This window comes from Zophobas morio, unplaced genomic scaffold (assembly GCF_036711695.1).
Source record: "Zophobas morio isolate AGI-343-1 ecotype UQ-CSIRO unplaced genomic scaffold, CSIRO_AGI_Zmor_V1 ptg000030l, whole genome shotgun sequence".
In the NCBI taxonomy this organism is placed as follows: Eukaryota; Metazoa; Arthropoda; class Insecta; order Coleoptera; family Tenebrionidae; genus Zophobas; species Zophobas morio.
This window is the reverse complement of record NW_026972135.1, coordinates 966,177-983,479: the sequence shown is the minus strand read 5'-3', so window position 1 is coordinate 983,479 and position 17,303 is coordinate 966,177. Positions and strand designations below refer to the sequence as shown.

General features: G+C 30.1%; 3 protein-coding genes across 4 annotated transcripts; 1 reads left to right on the top strand and 2 right to left on the bottom strand.

The window, feature by feature from the left end:
* Window positions 1–1,988: 1,988 nt before the first annotated feature.
* Window positions 1,989–3,891, bottom strand: LOC135137850 (terpene synthase-like). Its single transcript, XM_064067602.1, has 7 exons — window positions 3,712–3,891; window positions 3,160–3,204; window positions 2,952–3,112; window positions 2,623–2,897; window positions 2,419–2,564; window positions 2,271–2,373; window positions 1,989–2,218 (listed from the first exon to the last, which is right to left on the bottom strand). Exons 1-7 carry the CDS (start codon window positions 3,889–3,891, stop codon window positions 1,989–1,991), a joined length of 1,140 nt encoding a protein of 379 aa, XP_063923672.1.
* Window positions 3,892–13,369: 9,478 nt separating this feature from the next.
* On the top strand, window positions 13,370–16,083 carry LOC135138704 (uncharacterized). 2 transcript variants are annotated; one of them, XM_064068686.1, is made up of 4 exons: window positions 13,370–13,735; window positions 13,797–14,201; window positions 14,251–14,409; window positions 14,463–16,083. In XM_064068686.1, the coding sequence occupies exons 2-4, from the start codon at window positions 13,797–13,799 to the stop codon at window positions 14,769–14,771; spliced, it is 873 nt and encodes a 290-aa protein (XP_063924756.1). In that variant the 5' UTR covers window positions 13,370–13,735; the 3' UTR covers window positions 14,772–16,083. The 2 variants fall into 2 exon arrangements, with proteins under 2 accessions (XP_063924756.1, XP_063924755.1); XM_064068685.1 differs by having other exon boundaries at window positions 13,370–14,201.
* On the bottom strand, window positions 14,781–16,347 carry LOC135138703 (putative nuclease HARBI1). The gene is made up of 4 exons (XM_064068684.1): window positions 15,850–16,347; window positions 15,508–15,794; window positions 15,258–15,455; window positions 14,781–15,207 (listed from the first exon to the last, which is right to left on the bottom strand). The coding sequence occupies exons 1-4, from the start codon at window positions 16,050–16,052 to the stop codon at window positions 14,813–14,815; spliced, it is 1,083 nt and encodes a 360-aa protein (XP_063924754.1). The 5' UTR covers window positions 16,053–16,347; the 3' UTR covers window positions 14,781–14,812.
* Between the last annotated feature and the right edge of the window lie 956 nt (window positions 16,348–17,303).

The window sequence follows — 17,303 nt, the reverse complement described above, 5'->3', positions numbered from 1 at the left end:
TTCATTATTTTTACGGTTTTTTGTTTTTACAATTTTTGGGTTCTCCAATTTTTCAATTCATTTTTTTGTTCGATTCTAAATTTTTAGTTTTTCAGTGTTTCAATTTTTCATTTCTGCAGTTCTTCGTTTTGAAATATGTATTTCGATTTTCTACTTTTTCGAATTCCTCATTTCGTCATTTCTCGTTTTTTAAATTTTTCGGTTTTTTATTTTTTTTTTTTTTAATTTTTCGGTTTTTCAATCTTCAGTTTTTATTTTTTTTCAGTTCTTAGTTTTGAAATTTTCCGATTTTCTACTTTTTCAATTTTGCAATTTTTTCTTTCGACTTTTTGTTTGTTTTTTGATTTTCTTTTAATTTCATTCAAATTTTAGATGTTTTAATTTTTCGTTAATTTTTTATTTGTAATATTTCTAATTATTTTTAAATATTTAAAAATTTTTTAGAAATTTTCGCTTATGCAATGTTATTATTTTAGAATTTTTTCAATTATTGGATTTTAAAACTTTTTCATTTCCTTTTCAACTTTTCAATTTTTAGATTTTTAATCCTCTAATTTTGGGATTCCTCCATTTTTCATGTATTTTAATTTTCGATTATTTGCAATTTTTGGTTTCGGTGTTCTATTTTTTTAATTTTTATAATTTTAGATTTTTCAATATTCGATTTTATAATTGTTTGTTTTTTGAATTTCAACTTTTTCGTTCTACAATTTTTCAATTTATTCTTTTTTTTATTAATTTAAATATTTAAAATTTTCAGATTTTCGATTTGCCAACTTTTGGTTGCTCCAATTTTTCGATTTTACAATTTTGGATTTGCAGTTTTACAGTTTTAAGTTCTCAATATTTCGATTTTTCAGTTTTTTATTTTTTCATTTCTTCGGTTTGCAATTTTTCGTTTCGATTTTTTATTCTCTTTAATTTCTCAATTTTTTTGATTTTCAATGTTTTGATTTTTCAGTTTCTCGATTTTGCAATTTTTCTAGTTTTCGTTTTAAATATGTAATAATTCATGTTTATTTTTTTTTATTTTCATCTTCTTAATTTTACGATTCTAAAATTTTTGCATTTTTTAAATTATTTGATTTTAAACTTTTATTTTCATTTATTCGATTTTTAATTTTTCGATTTTTCAGTGTTAAAATTTTTCAACTTTACAATTTTGATACTATCTATATTTTTCGATTTTACAATTTTTGGATTTTCTAAATTTTCGATCCGATGCGTTTTTTTTTTCCAATTGTTCGTTTCTTCAATTCTTGGGTTCGCAATTTTTTGATTTGTCAACTTTTCCCAACAAAAAATGGAAAAATCGCAAAGTTGTAAAATTGAAAACGAAAAAGTAAAATGAAAATTTTGAAAAAACTAAAAATTGGAACAACCCAAGAACTTGAAAAATTGAAGAAACGAAAAACTGAACAACCAAAAAACTCAAAATGCAGAATTGAAAATTTTAAAAACTATATATTATATGAAAAATTATAATGGAAAGAAACATTGAAGACTTGAAAAACTGGAGAGATGAAAAATGAAAAATTGTAATATCGAAAAATTTGGAAGTTGAGAAATTGAAAATTTGAAAAATTTAAGTTGAAAAAATGAATAGATAATTATGAAACCCAAACATTGAAAAATGGAAAAATTGAAAAAATAAAAAAATGAAAAAATTGGTTGACTGTAAATAATAGTGTAATACTAATACACCGTATTCAAAAAGTTTCGGAAAAATGGAGTGAGTTATTCTTGATTTTAATCAATATAATAAATTGCCTCATTTTTTAATTTTTTAGGGTCACCCTCTATAAGTAATTCTAAAATCTATAAGTATTTTAGTTACGCGATATTCCTAACACACATAAAATTAATAATACCAGATAAAATTAATTACAAAAACAACTACCGAGCTAAGTATTGAAATACCCGTACATGGATCACTAATCACTAATCACTTTCCCAAATCCCACAATTTTAGTAAAAAGTGCCTAAATTTAGTCACAACCGTCGAAATATATTTCCGTTTCTAAACGACTGAATATATCTTCAAGAATTTTTTCCAGATATGGATTTTTCTCCAGTTTCATTTTCTCCACATCGGCGAGAATTCCTTTCCTTAAATTTTCCAACACATTTCGAGTGAATTCGAAACTTCCAAAACCTTCCATTATCTCTACAAACACTTTCTTACTTTCGATATCCAGAGGTCTCTGTTTTAACATGTCTGAAACAAAACTATAAAAAATCGAGTTACTTATCAAGTGTGATAAGAATACTCAGAAGGCGCTTATCATCCGGGTGACTTCGGACGGCATGAATTATGGGGTAGCTAAATTTCCCCTCATCCAGGTCATCAGCGAAGACTCGGACGGTTGCGTACTGGAAAACCACTTGAAACGATTTGTTTGAAAATGTTTATTTTACCTTAGGATTGTGTAAATTAATGTAGTCGTCATATATCTGAAGAAAGTGACCCATTTTGTCAAAAATTTCAAAAATAAAGTCAATTTTTGCGTTCTTGGCAAACAGCTGCAACAACTGGATTCCCCAAAATAACGGACTGGCGGATTCTAAACCCCAAAAAAGAGTAATTTAAGGATGTTTGATTACCAAAAATGTTGAATTTACTTCCATAAACCACCACACCGTAGTCTTCAAAAGTAGGACATTGTTCGACGTCTCTGGAGTATATTTCCATCCCTTGTCCAGTGAAGAACTCAATACCAACTTTAACAAAATCGTCAGTGACGACATCCTCATTGTCTTTTAAGTGTTGTAGCAAGCTTTGAAACAACAGAAATGCGTTATATATTGTAGCCTGCACACTCAAAGCGACACCATATACCATATGGGCAGCTGGGATTCCTCTACGAAGGACTGTCCCATCTTCAATATCATCCAACCTGGGTACCCAAAAAAGTCAAGAAAGGAACTCTCGAATGTAAATTTTCTCTTACACGATACTAATGTTGTGGAACGTGTTTCCAATATCTCCAAAAATTCTTTGTCGGTCTTTGGGACACCTGACCCAAAAGTTATAAGAACGATAAAGTCGTCTCATGAGGTTGCGGTACTCCAACCCAGGTAGTGTGACGTGTACGATGGGTCGTAATAATATCTACAACAAAAATTCAGACCATTGCGAAATTTTTGACCATGGTTTACCTCCTCGTCGTCGATCTTCGCACGATCTTGATTGCTTGCTTCCATCTTCAACAGTAATAACTCAATTGGACGTTTCAAAGGGTTTTGAAATATTATAACGAGTTATAAAATAGGACTACTGTAATGATGTTCCAACTGGTGTGTTCGTACCAATAATGAAAAAACAGTAGCATGCACGTAATTGTCTCCACACTGTACGTTTACGGTCAATTAAAAAGTTGATATATCGATGTAATATTTCTATTTGATTTGTGGTTTCCTTCGGTTGTAATAAAACTGAAGGCACGCGTTTGATTTAAAAAAATAATAAAAAACATAAGTGGGTTGAAGAGGTTCCGTTAAATGATGCCGATGGTGACCTCCACTACCTCGTAAAATTTAATTGACGATAACGGTTTGAGTTTTAGATAATAACTTTGATTTATCTAAAATTTATGTATCAGTTTTACATTTTCCAAAATCAAGCTCATATTTGCGATTTTTATAATCAATTTGTCATGGTCTTAGATTAGAATAATTATTTATTAAATGCCAAAATGTCTATTAAGGTACTTCCTCGTCGTCGATCTTCACATGTGACTTGAGGTGACTTGACTTAGTTTGACTTGACTTGAGATGACTTGGTCTGACCTGGTCTGGCGTGGCTTGATCTGATCTGACCTGATTTGAGCTGACCTGACCTACTTTGGTCTGACGTGGCTTAGCTGTTATCTTCTTTCGATACTCTTTCATTGTTCGTTTTTTCAATTTTTCGTTTCCTCAATTTTTCAAGTTCTTGATTTTTATTTTTTATTTTGCTGATTTTGTATATTACAATTTCTCGCTTCTTTATTTCCTTTTTTTTTAATTTTTAGTTTTGTAGCTTTTGGATTCAACGATTATCCGATTTTCTGATTTCTTTAATTTCCAACACTTCGATTTTACAATATGTTGCTTTCTCCATTTTGCACTTTTTCGATTTTTAAGTTTCCCAATTTTGAGTCTTTCGGTTATTGAATTTTTCGTTTCCGCAATTTTTCAACTTCTTTTTCGTTTTTTCAGTTTTTAATTTTACAACTTTTCAATTTATCCACTTTTTTGATGCGAAAAGTTGACAAATCGAAAAATTAAAAAATCTGAAAATTTTGAAAAATCGAAAACTTGAAAAAACCAAAAATTGCAATATGAAAACGTTTAAAATGGAAAAATTATAAACCGAAAAATTGCTGTGGTTTACCAATGCACTCATAGATTTTTTAACTTTTAAGAAAAAAATTGGTGAAATCAAAAAATCTGGATTTATTTACGTTCAGCGAAACTTATTTTATTACAATTTTTCTTCTTGTCATTTTTTAAATTTTTTCAATTTTTCCATTTCTCAATATATCGGTTTCATATATATATATTCATTTCTTCAAATTTTCAATTTCTTGACTTTCCAATATTAAGATTTCCTATATTTTCAATATTTGGATTTTACAATATTTTGCGTTTTCGATTTTGCACTTTTTTGATTTTAAAATTTCCCAATTTTGAGTATTTCGGTTATTTAATTTATCGTTTGTTTAATTTTTCAAGTACTTGATTTCTAACTTTTAGATTTTTCAAAATTTTCATTTTATTTTGTTCGTTTTTTCATTTTTGATTTATCAATTTCACAACTTCGCAGTTTACCCATTTTTTAAAGGGGAAAAGTTGACAAATCGAAAAATTAAGGAATCTAAAAAATTTGAAAAATCGAGAATTTGAAAAAATCAAAAATTGCAATACCGAAAACGTTGAAAATCGAAAAATTGCAAACCGAAAAACTGAAAAAACGGAAAATTGGAACATATAAAAATTCAAAAAACTGTAACACTGAAGGGTCGAGAAATTGAAAAATTAAAAACCACAAAATTGAAAAATCGAATAAATAAAAAATTATGACGATAATTGCGATTTACACATGCACTCATAGATTTTTAACTTATAAGAAAAAAATCCGCAAAATCAAAAAATCTGGATTTATTTACGTTCGACCAATTTATTTTATTACAATTTTTCGTTTTTTCATCTTTTTTTTATATGTATTTTCAATTTAATTTTTTTTCAAATTTTCCATTTCTCGACTTCCAAATTTTTCAATTTTTGATTTTACAATTTTCCATTCTTCGATTTCAATTTTTCGTTTTCCCAATTTTTCAAGTTCTTGATTTTTATTTTTCATTTTTGATTTTATAGTTTTCATTTTCCCGATTTTATGTAACAATTTATTTCTTATATTATTTCAATGTTTCTTTCGGTTTTATCATTTTTCGTATATATAATTCTTAAAATTTTCAATTTCGCAGTTTTTGGATTTATCAATTATGCAATTCTCCGATTTCTTTTGTTTTCAATATTTCGATTTTACAATATTTTGCTCTTTCGATTTTACATTTTTTTGATTTTTAGATTTCCCAATTTTGAGTCTTTCGGTTATTCAATTTTTCAAGTTCTTGATTTCCAATTTTTAGATTTTTCAAAATTTTCGTTTTATATTTTTTTTTCATTTTTAATTTTTCAATTTTACAAATTCGCAATTTATCCATTTTTTTGATGCGAAAAGTTGACAAATCGTAAATTTAAAAAATCGGAAAAATTGATAAAATCAAAAATTGCAATACCGAAAACATTGAAAAACGAAAGATTGGAAAACATAAAAATTGTAAAATTGAAAAATTATAGAATTGTCAAAATTCGAAACACTAACAGTGAACGATCGCAAAATTGAAAAATTAAATATCGAGAAACTGAAAAATTTAAAAAGAAGAAACTGAAAAATTGTGACTATAATATAAGAAAATAAATCGCAAAATCAGAAAATCTGGATTTATTTACGTTCGACTAATTTTCTTTATCACAATTTTTCGTTTTTTCATTTTTTTATTTTTTCAATTTTTCCATTCTTCAGTGTTGGTTTCATAATTATTCAATTTTTCAATTTTGCTTTTTTCGATATTAAAACTTTTCATTCTTCGATTTTTCAATTTTTCGTTTCCTCAATTTTTCAAGTTCTTGATTTTTATTTTTCATTTTGCTGATTTTGTATATTACAATTCTCGGTTTTTTATTTCTTTTATTTTTAAAATTTTCAATGTTGCAGTTTTTGGATTTACCAATTATCCGATTTTCTGATTCCTTTAACTTTGAGTATTTCAATTTTACTTACAATATTTTGCTTTCTCTATTTTGCACTTTTTCGATTTTCAAGTTTTCCAATTTTGAATCTTTCGGTTATTGAATTTTTCGTTTTTGCAATTTTTCAACTTCTTTGTCGTTTTCTCAGTTTGCAATTTTTTTGATACGAAAAGTTGACAAATCGAAAAATTAAAAATCTGAAAATTTTTAAAAATCGAAAAAACAAAAAATTGCAATATGAAAACGTTGAAAATCGAAAAATTATAAACCGAAAAATTGTGGTTTACCAATGCACTCATAGATTTTTTAACTTTTAAGAAAAAAATTCGTGAAATCAAAAAATCCGGATTTATTTACGTTCGGCCAACTTATTTTATTACAATTTTTCGTTTTGTCATTTTTTAATTTTTTTCAATTTTTGCATTTTTCAATATATCGGTTTCATATATAATAATTTTTTCAAATTTTCAATTTCTTGACTTTCCAATATTAAGATTTCCTTAATTTTCAATATTTGGATTTTACAATATTTTGCTTTTACGATTTTGCACTTTTTTGATTTTAAAATTTCCCAATTTTGAGTATTTCGGTTATTTAATTTATCGTTTGTTTAATTTTTCAAGTACTTGATTTCCAACTTTTAGGTTTTTCAAAATCTTCACTTTATTTTGTTCGTTTTTTCATTTTTGATTTTTCAATTTTACAACTTCGCAGTTTACCCATTTTTTTAATGCGAAAAGTTGACAAATCGGAAAATTAAGGAATCGAAAAAATTTTAAAAATCGAAAAATTGGAAAAATCACAAATTGCAATCCCGGAAACGTTGAAAACCGGAAAATTGAAAAACTCAAAAATTCAAAAAACTGTAACACTGAAAGGTCGAGAAATTGAAAAATTAAAAACCAAAAAATTAAAAAATCGAATAAATAAAAAATTATGACGATAATTGCGATTTACACATGCACTCATTGATTTTTAACTTATAAGAAAAAATCCACAAAATCAAAAAATCTGGATTTATTTACGTTCGACCAATTTATTTCATTACAATTTTTCGTTTTTTCATCTTTTTTTTTATTTTTTCAATTTAAATTTTTTTCAAATTTTCAATTTCTCGACTTCGAAATTTTTCAATTTTTGATTTTACAATTTTTCATTCTTCGAATTTTCAATTTTTCGTTTTCCCAATTTTTCAAGTTCTTGATTTTTATTTTTCATTTTCCCGATTTTATGTAACAATTTATTTCTTATATTATTTCAATGTTTCTTTCGGTTTTATCATTTTTCGTATATATAATTCTTAAAATTTTCAATTTTGCAGTTTTTGGATTTATCAATTATGCAATTTTCCGATTTCTTAAATTTTCAATATTTAGATTTTACAATATTTTGCTTTTTGGATTTTATACTTTTTCGATTTTTAAGTTTCCTAAATTTGAGGTTTTCGGTTATTCAATTTTTCGTTTGTTCAATTCTTTAAGTTCTTGATTTCCGATTTTTAGATTTTTCAAAATTTTCGTTTTATATATTTTTTTCATTTTTAATTTTTCAATTTTACAACTTCGCAATTTATCCATTTTTTGATGCGAAAAGTAGACAAATCGAAAAATTAAAAAAATTGGAAAAATTTGAAAATCGAAAAATTGGAAAAACCAAAAATTGCAATACCGAAAACATTGAAAAACGAAAGATTGGAAAACATAAAAATTGTAAAATCGAAAAATTATAGAATTGTCAAAATTCGAAAAACTAACACTGAACGATCGCAAAATTGAAAAATTAAATATCGAGAAACTGAAAAATTTAAAACGGAAAAATTGAAAAAAGATTGTGACTATAATATAAGAAAATAAATCGCAAAATCAGAAAATCTGGATTTATTTACGCTCGACTAATTTTCTTTATCACAATTTTTAATTTTTTCATTTTTTTATTTTTTCAATTTTTCCATTTTTCAGTGTGTTGGTTTCATAATTATTCAATTTTTCAATTTTGCTTTTTTCGATATTACAACTTTTCATTCTCCGATTTTTCAATTTTCTTGATTTTTATTTTTCATTTTAGCGATTTTATATTACAATTTCTCATTATTTTCTTTCTCATATTACGTATTTCAATGTTTCCTTCGATTTTTTTAGTTTTTCGTATATATAATTTTTAAAATTTTAAATTTTGCAGTTTCAATATTTCGTTTTTAGAATATTTTGCTTTTTCCAGGATTTTTTTCGATCCTTCAGTTTTCCAATTTTTCGGTTATTCAATTTTTCGTTTCTGAAATTTTTCAAAAAATCTGAAACTTCAAAATCTAAAAATTTCACATTGAAAACTCGAAAAATTGAAAAATTAAAGAAAATAAAAAACCTAAACGAAAAGTTTCAAATCCAAAAATTGAAGAAATGAAAAACTGGAAAATTGAAAACTCGTGAAAGTGCAAATCAAAAAATTGCAAAATCTAAAAATCGAAACAACCAAAAGATGAAATCGAAAGTTTGAAGCATTTGAAAATGAAAATTCGAAAAGTTGCATGTCGTAGAATTGAAGGAACAAAAAATTAAAAAATTGAAGAATTGAAGAATTGCAAAACGAAAAATTAAAAAAATTGAAAATGAAAAAACAAAAAATTATAAAATTGGAAAATTGAAAAATTGAAAAATTGTAAAAATAAAGAAAATAAAAAATCGAAACAACAAATTTCAAATCGAAATTTTGAAGAAACGAAAAATTACAAAATCTTAAATTTGAAAAATCGAAAATTCGAACATTTTCACAGTAAAAAAATATATAAAATCTGACCATTGAAAATGTGAAATTTGAAAAAATAAAGAAAACAAAAGCCGAAAACTAAAAAATAGGAAAAAATCGAATTGAGCTGACATGACCTGACCTGATTTGGCCTGTCTTGTTTTTAATCACCCGGTGAAAACTCTGGATAAAACGAAACGCTTTTTTGACAAAATTGTAAACTTTTAGGAATATATGCAAAAATATGAAAATAATCGCCAAAATATGCAGCAAACTTGTAAAATATACAAAATATTCATTTTTAATGCAGTAAAAACCGGTAAAAATATGAATTTTGCTTCCTTTAACGTTATCCTTTAATTTAACTTAACTTTAATTAATGTGCAAATTTTATAATTAGCATCATTAACTGTAAGAGTCCAATTAAAAAAAAATATGTGAATACAGGAGAACTGATATTATAAATGGTATTATTAAACTTGCGTCGATAGACGTGGATGTGGAAAATGATTAATATTATTGTTTTAATAATAGTGAGTAATCACTATCATTATATGCGGTCATAAAGATAACACACCATTATTCAAATTATTCAAAAATAAATGCAGATAATAATACACTCACTACTATTCCATATTTCCACTCTCAAGGTCTGAGTTTTTGAATTTTTGTACTAAAATATGTTTGATAGCGATTTGCACTCAAATAAAACTTGTTGACAGTTTTCGTCAACCTGTACGAAAATCGTAACTAAAAAACATTTTTTTTGACAAGATAACTTTATTTAAATAACAACTCAATAATCACAATCAAAATAAATTCTCTCCTACTTAACTACATCCAACTTTTTGCAAGAACACACTTTTCTTGAACAAGTTGGCACTCGACGCCGCCGACGACGAACTGGACAAGTACGTGTAGGGACTACCGAAAAGAGTTCCTGGAGGAATAGCAGGAGGAGGAGGAATGAAGACCCCTTCATCCGAAGGACAAGGCTCCGGGAACGCAGACGGGAAATCATAGTCTTCCTTCTTTGGAATTTGCTTAATAATTACGTTGCCTGGCTGGAACCCGTCATTGCAGTTCTTGTTATCGGCACTCAAACCGTCATCAGGAGCTCCATTGGTGGATTTGATATTGATGAAGAGAGGATCTTTGACTGAAATAAGAAACACAGAACGAACAATGTGGAGAATGTTTTAATTTTAAGGACTTACTGTTGGCAAGTCCGTAACCTATTTCCCCTAGACTGATGTGCTTGACATTGTTGGCAATTCCAGCGTTCAATTTTTCGTCTTCTTCTTCTTCCGCGAGTTGGATGAGTTGTTCTCGGGCTTCATCATCAAGGGATTTGCTTTTGGTGCATTTTTTCGCCTTCAGTTCGACGATTTGGCCGTTGAGGCTGAAGAGGTTTTCTTCGGGGACTTGGTTACCTGACCTCTATACAGAGTGTTAGACCCACTGTGCGTACAAACAAGATACTTACCCTAATATACAGTGGGATTTCTCTAGGAAGACTCCTAAACCCAAAAGCCAATTTATCCTCGTTATGGTCACAGGTTTCCTGTGCCAGTTTGTAAGCAACGTGTAAAGACACAGGATCCGCAGGGACGTAGTTAGCCGGATTTAGGTTGGTTTTGTCTTCGTCGTCTATTAAAATGGGGGCTGCGCTCTGCACCGGCACACTACTAATCGCCCCCAAGCCCCCATTCGCTCCCCCAAACAAAATCTGCTGCTTCTGACTCAAAGTCAAAAGCTGGTCGTTCGAAATATCAATACTCCCTGCGCAAGCTGTACAAGGGGGCCTTGGAACCACCGCTGGCTTCACAATGGACGTGTGACAATCGCAAGGTCCTCCTACGGGTAGCAGAGGGGGTATCCCCCCTACAGGGGCGCACACGACTTTGGGGGTTGGTAACACGGGTCTCGGTACATCCACCGGGCGCACCACCAAAGGGGTGCATTTGCTGTCGCGGTGGTGGCAAATTTCTTCCCCTGAACCCAGACCGCAGTTGCAGGGGATGAAGGGGTATGCCTTGATAGAGGTGATTATTAGACCTTAAGAAGTAAATTCAGGGGTGACTTACCGCAGTGACGGCTACCAGAGGTAGTAGGAGGGTAAGAGTGGTCACCATGGTTGGAACGTTCGAATTGATGGGTCGCTTTGGGGTTTCGGCTTTTTTTATAGTTGGATGTGATGATGGTTGTTTGGTTTTGAGGTGCTGCGAGGTCAATTGAGTCGGTGGGTTCGTGTTGGTGAAATTGTTTGGGTACGTGATGTTTTGGTTTGGAGAGGTGAATAGCTTGGGTGTTTATGAATGTGCAACAACAGGATGAAATATTTAGAAAATTTGAACCATTATGGTTCTATTTCGTGGTAAATTTTAGATTCTGCACTTGATTATTAGAAAAACGTTTGCCAGTTTTGTGAGTGCCGCTTTGTCGACCGAACTAGAAAGTACAACAAGCAGCGAACGCCTAATGCGTAAATTTTTCTAATACAATTGAAGAATAGCATAATTTTAACGGATGTTACAGTAAAATTATTGAAATCGTAAATTGCAGCGTAATGTTGGTTGCCTAAGTAACTAAATAGTCAGATAAAATTAATACTTTTGTTAGGTGCGCTCGTCTTAAAATGACATACAAGCATTATGGACAATAATTCAAAACACAAAAATTTGTTTAAATCATTTGGTGTATTATTGGTTGCATAAGCAAGATTAATTTTAAAATTGAAATAGGAGATAATGACAGATGTGGATTTATATGTACGAAAACAAGTTAAACTTAGAATTAATTAAGAAGAAAATAAATTTATTGTTCTTTCTTTGCTTTATTTACACATTTTTTAAAGAAGTATTAATGGTTGCATATGTTGGTTTTAAATAATAAACTTCTTACAACAAAAATAAATTGAAATTAAAATTTTTAACACATATCACTTATTTATTTTACTAATAAAATGCTAGGCGCCCAGCAAATCAAGAGGACTAATGTACAAATTTAAGTTTGGTTAAACTTTGGGATTATTTTTTCTCATTTTGTGAAGTTGGCAGTCAGTGACATTTTGCGACAACGTTTTAATGATAGTAACAATTGTCATTTATAAAAAACCGACTTACATATCGAGTGACCATTAAATGTTTGTTTTTTTTTCTCATGTTAACAATGTGTTTAACATTTCATGGTGGCACACCTTATATCTAATTGAAATTTTCGGCACCAGTTCAGAAGCTGCCGTATTCTCATTGTTTTTTAGGAACATTTATGTCAAAATTGACAACTGTGGATTGGTATGCTAACAGTGGTGAATAATAATTCAGATTTGCCAACCCAAAAATGTACTTCGATTGTTCGCATAAGCAGAACATGTTTTTACATTTTTGTGACAAAATGGCACTTTGCAGCAATTCAGTATATTTTGACTAATCAGTAGTCACTATGTGAGTAGTAATAGTGAGTTTGTATCCTGGGGAGGATCTTTAAAAATTTATTTATTGATTTTTTACATTGGAGGATGGTTAGGTAACCAGTAAAACACATTCATTATTTCACAAATTCAGATTGTTAATTTAAGCTATTTTTTTTGTCAATTTGGTAGTGTCTGAAGGAATCTAATGACATAACAACTGTCATTTATCAAAGGCATCGATTAAAATATTGAGTGACCATTAAATGTTTGTTTTTTTTTCTCATGTTGGCGATATATTTAACATTTTATGGTCGCACCAATGCACAAGCTGCCATAAGGGGCAATTCTGAATCAAACTTGTTAAATTGCAAATTTCCATAGTAACGATTAAATTCGTAAATCTGATTGGCTATATTCTCATTAGTTTTTTAGGCGCACTCATGTCAAAACTGACAACTTTGGATTGGCGTGCTAACATTGTTGCGAATAATAATACAGACTTGCCAACCCAAAAATTTGCTTTAATTGTTGGTTGCATAAGTACAAGTTCTAAAGACAAATATTTTAAAAATTTTGTGACAAAATAGCAGCAATCTGAGAGGATATTTTAAACATTTATTTACAGAATTTGTACGTCAAATATGAAATCTGAGTTGAAATTTTCGGCACTAGTCGTATTCTCATTGGTTTTTTTGGTGCACTTGTGTCAAAATTGACAACTGTGGATTGTCATGCTAACATTGCTGCTAATAATAATTCAGATTTGCCAACCCAAAAATTTGCTACAATTGTTGGTTGCATAAGCAGAAGTTCTAAGGGCAAATATGTATTTTACAAATTTTGTGACAAAATAACACTCTGCAGCACGCTGAGAAGATTTTTAAAAAAATTATTTATGCCCATTTGCACCAACGTTTAAGTCAGGTACTTAAAATTTAAGCTTTTCTTAAAACTAAGAATGCGTTGCACCAACGGTTAACTCTCTCTTAAAGCCTTCTAAGAAATCCTTAATTTAAGTGCCCGTTTACCTGTGGCTTAAATTTGTAAGCAGTGCTTAACGAGACACAACGATACAACGCATGTGCGGTAGCCATAGTAACGGAACAATACTTCGTTTCTATTGGATGATGGTTTTGGAAATCGAAAATTTGCAATTTTGCAATCATTTCAGCCATTTGCCATTTCAACCTTTCAACAGTAGCAGCGTTCGTGAGTGTTTTGTAATCAGCGGTGAAAAGTGTGGAATAAAGTTCTAACAAGACAAAAAATAATATAAAGAAGGTATGTACCACAATTACAACGTTTTGTTGTAAAGAATTATGTACATATGTTTTATTTTCAGATGAATAATACAAAGCGCCAGCGTGGAGCAAATTTTACGGCAGATGAAAAGACCTTTGTCTTAACATTAATCAGTGAACAGCGTCATATTATAGAAAATAAAAAAACGGACGCTGTTACAAATAAGGAGAAGCAGCGGTGCTGGGAAGAACTAACGAATAAATTTAATTCATGTAGTCCTAGCGGTGCCATGAGGAGTGTAACCTCATTACAAAAATTTTACACAAATAAAAAAAAAGAAGTGCGAAAAGAAGTGGCCGATAAAAAAGTGTTTATGCGAAAAACAGGAGGTGGTCCTTCATCTTCAAAATGTGAGGATCCATACCTGCAGCTAACGTTAGCCACCATGGATGAGAATTCAGTGTATGGACTGGAAACTCAATACGGCGGGGATAGTGAATTATTTGTAAGTTGAACAGCATCATAAAAATTGGTCTTATTTTTTTTTTTTATAGCAAACTATAGGTGAAGAAGATAACGAAGACCATGAAAACGATAATGTGGTGCCCATTGCCACCTCTTCTCCACACATACCTGAAGCAATGGATGAGGTTCACAAAACAAAAAAACGAGTGTTTTCTGATACATATGACCAAGGGGAAGAAAATGCAAATGTAAGCTTTTTCTGTGTTGGTTATCATCTGTTATATATATTAATTAATTGCAGTTTAAAGCTGACTGGGGTGATTATAAAGTTGAACACCTGAAAAAAAAGAAATCAAAGGAGTTACAAACAGTCATTAATAGGAGGAGGCCAACAATAACAGCACTACATTCCAGCCATTTGTCGAAAACTTACGACGAACTAGCTACAAAGAAAATGGAGTTAGTTGAGGCACAACTCGAAGGACAAAAACATGACGAAGAAAGAAAGCAAGTTGAATTTTTGCTTCGAAAGCAAATTTTAGAACTAGATATTGAAATAAAAAAGGAGCAGCTGAGAAAACTGAAACAGGATAATACGGAAAAACAATAAAATATAAAATAAAATATTAATAAAACATTTATTTGTTAAATTTATAAATTTCCAAAAAAATTTGTTATAAAATTTCTTCTAATTTCACTGCCCCTCCTTTGGTTGTCAATAACATTGACCTCTGGTATTTGACCATCTTCAATAAGTCGCTGCAGTTCATGCTGGTTAATGTCAGCTGGGAGAGGAGGTTCATCTTCACCCATTTGTCGAGCTATATTATGCAGGACTGCACACGCAATTATAATACTCAAAACAGTTTCTTTTTTTAATCGACATCCATATGCTAGCACAGGAAATCTTCGTTTGCAGACACCAAAAGTTCTTTCGATGACATTTCTTGTACGAATATGAGCTTCATTATACAACTGCTCTTCTTGAGTGTGTGGATTTAATAATGGTGTAAAAAAATAGTGTCTTACACCATAGCCACCATCACCTGAAAACAAATGCAATGTATTTTTACACATATTAAAAACTGAAACTTACCCAATATTATACAATTTGGATAATCTCCATTCTCAAAATTTGCTCGTAAAATCGAGTTATTGAAAATGGTCATATCATGAGTAGAACCAGGCCACCGAGCAACTACGTTTGTAAACTCCATATTCGCATTACACATGGCTTGAACGTTAATTGAAAAATAATCTTTCCGATTGCGAAAAACTTCAGCATTTTCTCCACCTTAAAAACGTTCCAATGAAAAGAATGTGTTTTTGGTTTTTTAAATCTTTACCTGGTGATTCAATTTTGATATGAGTGCAATCAATGGCCCCAATCACTCTTGGGAATCTCGCGATGTCAAAAAAACCATTTTGAATAAGCCTTTGCTCCATGAGAGTTTGGGGCATCTTAATAAAATGGTGGTAAAGCCTTGCTATAGCGTCCGATACACGTCTAATTATTCTCGACACAGTTGAGATGTGCATTCCCATATAGTCCGCTACTGTACTCAAATGGCCCCCGCTTGCAAAGAATCGTAATGTAGTAAGCAGCTGATTTATAGGTGACACCGCCTGATTTCTGTAATGATCAAATCATAATATATTTACACATTAAATTTTTTAACCACTTTTACCTGTCTGTAGGAAATTCCAAACGTTCTTCAATTAACGTTAATAAATGTAAAACTGTTGGTTTTGTTAGTCGAAATCTTTGGAAAAATTGAAGCTCTGGTAAACCATAGAAATGATCAGCTCTAGTGTACATCTGCCGTGGAATTCCCATCTCAACAATTTCAATGACTTCTAAGTCATCCTCGTACGCGTCGAACACATCCATTTTTTAAACACACATTCAACACCACATAAAATTAATTCAACAATATCACAACTACATACGCGCGGTGTCATTGACTGTCGTACACACAACAAACTAACCTAAAATTTTTGATGTTCCAATAACAACAAACGTCAGTGTTGCCAATAGAAATGAAACTTTTACACAATTCCCCAACTAAGTATTACTTGGTTAAGTAGAGTCTAAGCAGTGACGGTGCAACAACTGTACAATTTAAGAAGTAGTTACTTTTAAGAATTGCTTAGCTAAGCAATGCTTACTGCTAACGTTGGTGCAAATGGGCATTACTGAATTTGTACGTCGGAAAATAGTCAGGCAACCAGTAAAACAGATTTTATAACACGACTTCGGATTACGTTCATTTATGGTATTTTTTTCTCAGTTTAGTCTGTGGTTTAGTAGTCTCTGAAGGGTTTTCCATTTTTCTGACAATAATAGAATGCAACAATGTACTAAATTTATGTCAACAACCACTGTCTTATTGGTTACCTATGCAAAGTAACTTTTTAATTCAAATTGATGGTTTACAAGAACAACAGTTAAATTAAGCATTAATTTACGAAAACTCACATCCTGTTTCTTCTGTTTGAAATTTCTCTGAGATAGCCAATATACCGCGTGATCAGAAATGCCTGAGTCTATTGGCAATCCTGGATTTTTGACAAATTGTTGACATTTTTGATATGCAAAATGTATCCAAAACCCCCAAAACAACCTAAATTTATCGCATGTCACGATTGACATATGTGACACATAATTACTTCCATTATGTCAACATAAACATAAGAAAAATACACATTTTTGGTTTGAAAAGTACTACTGTACCGACTCAATCATTTCTGGTCACGCGATATTTACAAGTAATTTCTTTAATTTTTGTGTTATTATGAGTTTTAAGAAAATTTTAAATATTGAGTGAGAGGCTAGGCAACCAACAAATCCAAAAAGTGTTCAGTAAATCTGGTCATATTTTCAAATTATTTTTAGTCGATTTGGGAATCTTGTCAGTTAGGAGTATTATTTTTCGAAAATGTTTTTTGTTACGGCAAACTGTTAGTTATCGATTTAAATTTTTTTGTCATAACAGTAATCAAAAATGACTGAGTTTGTTGGCAAACCTGGATTTTTTGTTGTCAATTGTCAAGATTTTTAATTTGCAAAATGTGTCCTAAACATAAGGCTAAAGTTATCCCATGTAACGATTGACATATCTGTCACAGGATTATTTCCATT